Source organism: Vulpes lagopus, chromosome 1 (assembly GCF_018345385.1).
Source record: "Vulpes lagopus strain Blue_001 chromosome 1, ASM1834538v1, whole genome shotgun sequence".
Lineage (NCBI taxonomy): Eukaryota > Metazoa > Chordata > Mammalia > Carnivora > Canidae > Vulpes > Vulpes lagopus.
In genome coordinates this window covers 2,901,477-2,911,560 of record NC_054824.1, presented here as the reverse complement: position 1 = coordinate 2,911,560, position 10,084 = coordinate 2,901,477, and the positions used below count along the sequence as shown (strand labels likewise).

General features: G+C 60.7%; 1 protein-coding gene across 1 annotated transcript; it reads left to right on the top strand.

The window, feature by feature from the left end:
* Positions 1–1,920: 1,920 nt before the first annotated feature.
* MARCKS (myristoylated alanine rich protein kinase C substrate) lies at positions 1,921–7,683 on the top strand. Its single transcript, XM_041722541.1, has 2 exons — positions 1,921–2,594; positions 5,443–7,683. The coding sequence occupies exons 1-2, from the start codon at positions 2,493–2,495 to the stop codon at positions 6,364–6,366; spliced, it is 1,026 nt and encodes a 341-aa protein (XP_041578475.1). The 5' UTR covers positions 1,921–2,492; the 3' UTR covers positions 6,367–7,683.
* The last annotated feature ends 2,401 nt before the right edge of the window (positions 7,684–10,084 follow it).

Here is a 10,084-nt window from a genome sequence, read left to right as displayed (position 1 = left end):
GCAGCTGCCGCCCCCCGCCCCGCCCCCGCCCCGCCATCTGGCCCGGTCTCGCCCGCTCGGCCCCGCGTCCCCGCCCCCCCGCGCCCCGGTCCCGGGCTCCGAATCTTCCGTGGCCGTTGCCAGGGAGACCAGCCGCTACCAGGCAAATAGGCGTTGGGGAAAGAAAAGGGGGGAAAGCTGCAGGGCGGTCGGGCAACAAAGGAGCGGCAAGGGCGGCCGGACGCAGGGTGGGGCGCGGCCGCGAGGCCCGGCAGCGCTCGGAGCCCGGGTCGGGGCGCGCGGGCCTGCGCCGGGGCGGGGGGCGCAGCCTCAGGGGACGAGGCTTTGCAGCAGCAGCTGCTTCTCGGGGCGGCTCGGCGCGGGCGGGCCGGGGTCCGGGGCCGGGGTCCGGGGTCCCCACGGGGCAGCACGCGCGCGGGGTGGGCCCCGGAGGGCGGGGGCCGGGGGACCGGGGGGGCCGGGGGGGCCGGGGGGCCCGGGGGGCCGGGAGCACGGGCTCGGCGCCGCCACCGGCAGAGCCGTCCTTGAACAAAGAGTTATTGGCTCGAACCGTCTCTTTTCGCTCCAAGTGTGACCCATTTCCCTACAATAAGCAGAAAATAAAGCGGCGTGAGAATCCCGAGCCCGCGGCCGCAGGCACTTGCCCACTTGCCCGCCTCCCCAGGCGAGTAGGGGCCGCGCGGTGCGAGCGGGGACAGGGTCTGCTGGGGCAACGGGCGGAAACTTGGGGAGCAACGACGCAGGCGGGGGGGGGTCAGCAGGCTGCAGCCTCGGCTCTGGCCGCCTGGTCGCGCACAAGCAGCGCCGCGGACTTGCGTGGCGAGGGGCGCGGGTCACACACACACCCCCCGGGAGCCGGTGCGCACCCCGAGCCGGACCTGCAGCGCCCGGGGCTCCGCTTGCCGCGTCTCCACGGGGCGTCCTCGCGGCTGCCCGCCCGCCCCCGGGAGCTCGGCCGCCCGGGCACACGCACACGCACACGCACACGGACACGCGGGCAGAAGCGGCCCCCCGCGGCGGGCTGCGAGCGGATCACACCGGCGCATCCCCCGCGCTCCGGGCTGCCCCCGTCTCGGCAGAGCCGCGCTGCCAGGCCGGGCGGGGAGGCGACGCCGACTGTTAGGATCCTCACTCTGTAGTGTGCACCGCGGCGGCGGCGGTGGTGGGCGCGGGGGGGGGGGGGGGCACTAACTGCGAATGGCCGGGGGCGGAGTGGGTGGGGGTGGGGGGCGAGTCAGGAGAGTCGAGGAGCGGCGCAGGCCAACATGCAGCGATGGCAACTCGGTGCGGGCGCTCGGGCTCCTCGCCGCCTTTGCACCTTCCACGTCTGGCCTACAGACCTAATTCCAGCTCGAGATGTCGTTTGATGAAATTCGATCTTCGTGGTTTAAATGCCTTTCAGCGGGGAAGGGGTGGGGGGAGCCGATTTCACGTTTGCGACCGTTAAAAAGAAAAAAAAAAAAACACATACACGCATGCAAAAAAAAAAAAAACACAAACTCGGTGCAGGATCCGTGAAACCGACATGGAACACGCCGCGCACGGATCCCAGCCATTGTCCCCAGCACACGCACACGCGCACACACAGACACACACGCACGTAAACACACGGGGAGGCTGGGGGAGGGGAGCCAGACGCGGATATAGACCGACAGGAGTCAAAGCGAGTCAAGTTAACGCTTTCTCCGCCCCCGTCCGCAAGCACCCCCTCCTCCTCCTCCCCATCCTCCTCCCCATCCTCCTCCCCATCCTCCTCCCCATCCTCCTCCCCCTCCCCCCGCGTTAATTAATTCCCAACAAAGCAAGCCAACCAAGGGATGCATCCTCATTTCCAAGCAGAGGGAGGCGAGAGGCATGCATTTTTTTAATCGATTTATTTATCTGGGGGACGTTAATTCTGGGTCCGAGGGCCGATTTTCAAACCTTTTGCAAAGCGCGGCTCCATTGTTCGCCGGGCGCGCAGGCCCCGCCCCCTGCTTTGTGTGCGGCGCGCGGATTGGCCGGCGCGCGCGGGGGCCGCGTCAGCGCCCGCGAGCCCATTCATCTGTGCACTTGGGCGTTGGACCCCGCATCTTATTAGCAACCAGGGAGATTTCTCCATTTTCCTCTTGTCTACAGCGCGGCTACAAATCTGGGATTTTTTTTTTTTATTACTTCTTTTTTTTTTTTTTTTTCTAAAGAAAGGCTACACTTGGGCTCCTTTTTCCGTGCTCGACTCTCTTCCTCCCCCTTTTTTTTTTTTTTTTTTTTTTTCCTCCCTCCCTCCTGCGCTGCTGCTTTTTTAGCTCTCGGACTTCAGGTTTTTTTACCCGGAGTGTATTTAGCCGGTTCTGTCCTGTCCTCTCCGCCACCCCCACTCCCCCCTCCCTCCCTCCGGTGTGTGCGCCGCTGCCGCCGCCGCTGCCGCCGCCGCTCGCCCCGTCGTCGCACCAGCCGGAGGCTCTTTGTTTCCCCCCGTGGATCTGTTGAGTTTCTTTGTTGGAGGAGCCAGCATGGGCGCCCAGTTCTCCAAGACCGCCGCCAAGGGAGAGGCCGCCGCCGAGAGGCCCGGGGACGCGGCCGTGGCCTCGTCGCCCTCCAAAGCGAACGGCCAGGTAACGTCTACCTGGGATGCGGGCGGCCGTCCCCGGCGTCCCCGCCCGGCCCCGACGCTTCTCCCCCCTCCCGGGGTCGCGCCCGGGGCGCCTTCGGCGGAGGGAGGCGCGCGGCCGCGCTCGGCCGGGAAAGTTGGCTGCAGGCGGCCGCCCGACTGTCAGCGCGTCCGGGGGGCGGCGGGGGCGGAGGAGCGGGGCCGGCGACCCCGGCGAAGGGTCGTGCAGCCGCGAGCGGAGAAGTGCCAAGGGTCTAAAACGGCGTGATCGGGGCTTGGAGCGTGACGGGCTGGGGGCTGGGGGCTGCCCCCCCGGCCGGGGCGCGTGTGCGCTCGGTGGGCACAGAGGTGTCGGGCCGGCTCCCGCGTCTGCGCTCGGGGCTGGGTCGCGCCCGACGTGGCCGGGTGGTGCCGCGGGGCTGCCAGGCCGGGGGCCGCGGGGGGCGGTCATCGTGCGCCCGGGCGGCGCGCGGCTCCCGGAGCGCGGGGCCGGGGGCTCCCCGGGCGGCTTTCCCGCGGGCCTGCGTCCTGCCTTCCGCGCCCACCCGGCTGGGCACGGCGTCCCCGGGGACGGAGGGCTCCGCGGGTCCTTGCGGAGCCGGTGCCCACGGGCCGGGGCGGGCCGGGGCTGCTGGTGCGCGCGGCGCCGCCGGGACCCGAGGGGGGAGACCGCAGCTCCGGGGGAGGCCGTGGACCCTGCTCCGGGGGGAGACCGTGCACCCCGCTCGGGGGGAGACCGTGCACCCCGCCTGGGGGGAGACCGCAGCTCCGGGGGAGGCCGTGCACCCCGCTCGGGGGAGACCGCAGCTCCGGGGGAGGCCGTGCACCCCGCTCCGCGGGGTAGGCAGGTGGGCGCGCGAGGCCGGCCAGGGGCGGCTGCTCCGCCGGCGCCGGGCGCCCACCACGCCTCTTTTCCTAGAGCGGAGGCCGGTGGCTTCGCCTCCTCCGCCCCAGTGGGCGGGCGAGCTCGGCCGAGGGCTCGGAACCCGTGGAACGTGCAGAAGGAGCCGCCGTGGCGCGCCCGGCCCCGCCGACCCGAGGGGGGTGGGCGCGGAAGCCGAGGCCCGACCCCGGGACAGGCGCGGCCCCGGCCCCGTGGGCGGCTGCGGACCCGGAGGCCGCGGGGCCGCCCGAGCTTTGTTTGCGGGCTCCGGGCTGCGCGCTCCGGGCCCGGGGGCGCCGCGGCCGGCGGGCAGGGCCGGGCTGGGCAGGGCGGGGGACCCCGCGGCCCCGCCCCTCGCTCGCGCCCGCCCGCGCCCAGCCCCGCGCCGTGGAGCCGCAGCGCCCCCTGGCGCCCCCGAGCCCTGCGGGGCGGGGGCCGTGCGCGCGCAGGCCGGGCCGCTGGCTGGAGGCCGCGCGCGGCGCCCCCGGGGGCTCGGGGTTTGGACGCCCTCCAGGGCGTGGGGCCCGGGGGACCGCGCGGCCCGGCCCGGGGCCTGCGCCCTAACGGCGCCCCGAGCATCGTGTGTTACGTGGCTCTTGTTCGTGCGGAGCCCGGGAGGCGGGGGCTGCGGTGGGCGATGCGCCGCTCCCCGTGCGCGGCCCGGGCGCCGTGGGACCGTAGGGCGTCTGCCCGGCGCTCCCGGCTGCCGCCGCGCCTCCAGGGCGCCGCCCCGGCCCTGCCCCGGCTCCGCGGAGGGTGCTCGTCTGGGCAGGCGACGCCGCCTCCCCGGGGCGGGGTGCACAGTTTCCCCCCTCACCCCCGGGCGGGGTGCACGGTCTCCCCCCACACCCCGGAGCGGGGTGCACGGCCTCCCTGGAGCTGGGTGCAGGACCTCCCCGGAGTGGGGTGCACGGCCTCCCTGGGGCCGGGGTGACAGCCTCCCCGGAGCGGGGTGCACGGCCTCCCTCCTGGGGCAGGGTGCAGGGCTTCCCTGGAGCTGGGTGCAGGACCTCCCCCCACCCCAGGGCGGGGTGCACAGCCTCTCTCCGGAGAGGGGTGCACAGCCACACCCCCCCAGCAGGGTGCACGCTCCCCCTGGAGCAGGGTGCACGGCCTCTCCCCCACCCCAGCAGGGTGTACGCTCCCCCCAGAGCAGGGTGCACGGCCTCTCCCCCACCCCAGCAGGGTGCAGGGCCTCCCTGGAGCGGGATGCACGGCCTTCCCCCCCCCAGCAGGGTGCACGCCCCCCCCAGCTGGGTGCACAGCCTCCCCCCCCAGCAGGGTGCACAGCCTCCCCCCCCCCAGCAGGGTGCACGCCCCCCTCACCCCCCAGCAGGGCCTCCCTGGAGCGGGATGCACGGCCTTCCCCCCCCCAGCTGGGTGCACAGCCTCCCCCCCCCCAGCAGGGTGCACCCCCCCTCACCCCCCAGCAGGGCCTCCCTGGAGCGGGATGCACGGCCTTCCCCCCCCCCAGCTGGGTGCACAGCCTCCCCCCCCAGCAGGGTGCACCCCCCCTCACCCCCCAGCAGGGCCTCCCTGGAGCGGGATGCACGGCCTTCCCCCCCCAGCTGGGTGCACAGCCTCCCCCCCCAGCAGGGCCTCCCCCGGGCAGGATGCACGGTCCCCTCCCAGGAGGGTGCAGGGCCTCCCTGGAGCTGGGTGCACGCCCCCCCACTCCCCAGCAGGGTGCATGCCCCCCTCCCTCCTAGCGGGGCGCAGGGCCTTCCCCCCCAGCAGAGTGCACGCTCCGTCCCCGTCCCCCAGCTGGGTGCACAGCCTTCACCCCCCAGCAGGGTGCACGCCCCCCCCCCCCCCAGCGGGGTGCAGGGCCTCCCCGGGGCAGGATGCACGGCCGCCTCCCAGGAGGGTGCAGGGCCTCCCTGGAGCTGGGTGCACGCCCCCCTCCCCCCCAGCGGGGCGCGGGGCCTCCCGGGCCGCCGAGTGACGCTGCCGCCTTGTGTGCCCGCAGGAGAACGGCCACGTGAAGGTGAACGGGGACGCGTCCCCCGCGGCCGCCGAGCCGGGCGCCAAGGAGGAGCTGCAGGCCAACGGCAGCGCCCCGGCCGCCGACAAGGAGGAGCCCGCGGCCGCGGGGAGCGGGGCGCCGGCCGCCGAGCAGGAGGAGCCGCCCGCCGACCCCGAGGCCCCCGCCGCCGCCGCCGCGCCCGCCGACAGGGAGGCCGAGGCCGAGGCCGCCGAGCCGGGGTCGCCGGGGTCGCCCGCGGCCGCCGAGGGGGAGGCCGCGTCCGCCGCGTCGTCCACGTCGTCGCCCAAGGCGGAGGACGGCGCCGCGCCCTCGCCCAGCGGGGAGACCCCGAAAAAAAAAAAGAAGCGCTTCTCCTTCAAGAAGTCCTTCAAGCTGAGCGGCTTCTCCTTCAAGAAGAACAAGAAGGAGGCGGGCGAGGCGGAGGCCGACGCGGCGGGGAGCGCGGCCGCCGACGGCCGCAAGGACGAGGCCGCCGAGCCGGGCGCGCAGGCGCAGGCGCAGGCGCAGGTGCAGGCGCAGGTGCAGGCGCAGGTGCAGGCCGAGGCCGCGGAGGCGGCGGGGGAGGCCGCGGAGGCCGCCGAGCCCCGGGCGGCTGAGCAGGCGGCGGCCGGCGGCCCGCAGGAGGCCCCGCCCCGCGAGGCCGCCCCGCCCGAGCAGCCGCCCGCCGCCGCGGGGCCCGGGGAGGCCGCCGAGCCCGGGGAGGCCGCGGGGGAGGCCGCGGGGGAGGCCGCGGAGGCGCCGGCCGCGGGCCCCGAGCAGGAGGCGGCGGCGGCCTCGGCCTCGGCCGCGGAGGAGGCGGCGGCGGCCTCGGCCTCGGCCACAGCCACGGCCACGGCGGCCGCGTCCTCGCAGGAGCCCCAGCCCGAGTGCAGTCCGGAAGGCCCCCCGGCGGAGGCGGCCGAGTAGAGGCGCCGAGCGCCGAGCCAACCCGAGAACTCTTCTCCCCCGCCCCCACCCCCGTTCGTTTGTTGGAGTGGTGCCAGGTACTGGTTTTGGAGAACTCGTCTACAACCAGGGATTGATTTTTAAAGATGTCTTTTTTTTTTTTTTTGATTTTACCTTTTTTTTTTTTTTTTTTTTTAGTGCAGCAAATTCTGTTCCCCCCTCCTCCCTCCCCCTCCCCCTCCCCCCCCCACAGATCCCATCTCACATCATTCTGTTACCACCATTCCAACAGGTCGAGGAGCGCTTAAGCCACCTTCCTCCGCCTTGTGTGTCTCTTTCGTTTTTTTTTTTTTTATTTTTTATTGTTTTTTTTTTTTTTTGCATCAGTATTAATGTTTTTTGCATACTTTGCATCTTTATTCAAAAATGTAAACTTTCTTTGTCAATCTATGGACATGCCCATATATGAAGGAGATGGGTGGGTCAAAAGGGATATCAGATGAAGTGATAGGGGCCACGAAGGGGAAATCTCCAGTGGTGCGTGACATTGCCAAGAACAATGTACCACTAGAAGCGATGGTGTAAAGGCTTAGTCTTTTTTTTTTTTTTTTTTTTTTTAAAGAAAAGTTATTACAATGTATTTTGTGAGGCAGGTTTACAACACTACAAGTCTTGACTAAGAAGGAAAGGAAAAAGAAAAAAAAAAACACCAATACCCAGATTTAAAGAAAAAAAAAAAAAGATCATAGTCTTAGGAGTTCATTTAAACCATAGGAACTTTTCACTTATCTCATGTTAGCTGTACCAGTCAGTGATTAAGTAGAACTACAAGTTGTATAGGCTTTATTGTTTATTGCTGGTTTATGACCTTAATAAAGTGTAATTATGTATTACCAGCAGGGTGTTTTTAACTGTGACTATTGTATAAAAACAAATCTTGATATCCAGAAGCACATGAAGTTTGCAACTCTCCACCCTGCCCATTTTTGTAAAACTGCAGTCATCTTGGACCTTTTAAACACAAATTTTAAACTCAACCAAGCTGTGATAAGTGGAATGGTTACTGTTTATACTGTGGTATGTTTTTGATTACAGCAGACAATGCTTTCTTTTCCAGTCGTCTTTGAGAATAAAGGAAAAAAAAAAAATCTTCAGATGCAATGGTTTTGTGTAGCATCTTGTCTATCATGTTTTGTAAATACTGGAGAAGCTTTGACCAATTTGACTTAGAGATGGAATGTAACTTTGCTTACAAAAATTGCTATTAAACTCCTGCTTAAGGTGTTCTAATTTTCTGTGAGCACACTAAAAGCGAAAAATAAATGTGAATAAAATGTACAAATCTGTTGTGTTTATTTATGTTCTGATAAAGTACCGAGACCTCTAGGTCTCAAGGATAGTTTTGAGGAACATCTCGCATGCCATCAAGAGTAAATTTTCTTGTGGTTTGTAATCTGAAGTTTCCAGACTCTGAAATTCATAATGAGCAGTGTCAGATTACACGCAGGAAGGAGTCCCAGCCTTCCGTGTCTGTTACCATTTACCTGCATTGACGTTGAGTTTTCATTTAAAAAATTCAACAGTTATTTTTATGGTAGTTCTATAGCATGTCAGAATGAACCATTTAATACAAAAGTGGTGTGACTCCCCCCCGCCCCCAATCCCCCCAAGACCATTTAAATGTCATGTGAAAATCTCGTAAAGTACGTTTTCGGTCATGCCGGTCCAGAAACCTGAGCGAGAGTCTATTTAATCCGAGCTGCAGACGGGCCACGAAAGCGGCCAAATGTGTTTCAGAAATTGACGGTGTATTACCTGCCATTGTAATTGATTAGTGCTTGGCTGATTTCCAAATACTGCTTAGATTCTGTGTTATACCTTAGGAAAACAGGCTTATGTAAAGAAGTGATGGTGGTGAATGGGCAGTGTTGTCAGTTTATGGGCCTTTAGTACTTGCCTCAATTCGATAGTTGCGAGTGGTTGTTGTTTTTTTTAATCAGTAGTGTGTTAGTCTCTTGTTACTCAAAGGGAAAAGATAGAGAATGATGCTTCCTTCTGTAGTAATGATCCTTACCAGTTTCACCTTTGCTCTTACCACCGCATAACTGGATTTATTTTTTTTTTTTCTTCACTGGATCCTAAACTGGATTGAATTTGAAGGTAAAGGTGTGTATCAGGTACCATTACTTCATGAAATGGCGAAGGAAAATAGTTGACGCACACCTCTGCTGTTTTTGAGCAGCACGCCTTGTGTAGGGTTCACGGTGGGACTGAACCACATTTGTGACAACCGAGCGCCAAATCTTAAACTCCTTAGAAAGGTACATTAGCTTTTGACGTGTGCTAATAATTGGAAGAGTAGGTCGTATATGATAGTCCATGACCTCTCCTTACCAAATACCCTCCCCACTACTAAAAATAGCATTTGGAAAAGTATGTACTTTTAGTTGGGGTGTGTTGGTCTTGAAGGATGTTTGAAAGTTCAAAGTCAAATCTGGTAACCAAAGGACTGCTTTATAGGGTCTTTCCAACCTCACCAACTTTTTCTCAAATGCCTGCTTGGCCAAGTACAGGGCCTAGTATGTGGGAGGACTCAAAAAAATTGATTTAAAAAATTAACTTGTGAGTAGTCAAAAATACTGTGTAGCCAATTATATTGCTAGGCTTGGGTGTTTTGTTTGGTTTTGGTTTTGGTTTTGGTTTTTAACAGCTGGAATTAAGATGCATTATTTTGATTTTAATTGTCTAAAACACTTTGGGTGGTATTGACGGAGTGGTGGATTTTCCACCAAGCGATTAAATGAAATTTGACATATACCTTTTCATCCAAAGTTTTGTACATCACATTGTTTTCTAATGGAAAAATGTTAATATGGCTTTTTTGTATTACTAACAATAGCTTTGAGATTAAGGAAAAATAAATAACTCTTGTACAGTTCAGTATTGTTTATTAAATCTGTATCGGCAGTATGTATAATGGCATTGCTATGGTTATAAGATACTTCCTCTGGATTATAATAATCATTTGATTCAATTCCTATTGCTTGTAAAATAAAGTTTTACCAGTTGATATAATCAAGCTTGCTAAAATAGGATTTTTTACAAACTTAATTTTAAAATGCAAATTTTAGAGAAAAACTTAAAATTTTAAGGGTTGATGGTAAGTATAACTATTACTCCATTTAAGGGATTTGGAAGGTATGCTTGACATTATGTTTAGGATATATAACCATATCCACTGAAGGTGAGTTCTCTGTTAACAAGTCAACAAACATCGTGCCGATAGGTCTTGATAATATGTTTGAGAAAGAATGCAGTGTGTCTACATATTCCTCTCATGTATATAAACAATAAAATTTTGCAATTAAAAATTTGGGGAAAAGGTGCTTTTTGCATTCACATACTTTGGGAAGGGGGGCCGTAGTTTAACATAGTTAAGTTTGCTTTCAAAATTAAGTAATTGGTTAAGTGACAGAGCTACTAGCTTTTATCTTTCCTTTCATCATTCACTGTGCAATTTTGAGCATTTTTTTCCCCTTTCCACTTCCCAGCCATATGAAAGCGCTTAAAGCAGGATGTATCAAACATGAATCTTAAAATGCTTTCAGTCCATAGATATTCCAGTCCTTGCTGGGGATTCAGGTTCCCAGCACCCTTTACATCCAACAGTGCCATTTTAAAAATGGGAAAGCAATACTATATATTTTTTTTATGTATATTGTGTTTTATTTTATGTACC

What these genes read in the sequence shown, in the direction of transcription:
- MARCKS (XM_041722541.1), top strand. Translation starts at nt 2,493, where the DNA reads ATGGGCGCCCAGTTCTCCAAGACCGCCGCCAAGGGAGAGGCCGCCGCC. An exon ending in CCTCCAAAGCGAACGGCCAG is followed by an intron (nt 2,595 to 5,442) that starts GTAACGTCTACC and finishes GTGTGCCCGCAG; the next exon opens with GAGAACGGCCACGTGAAGGT.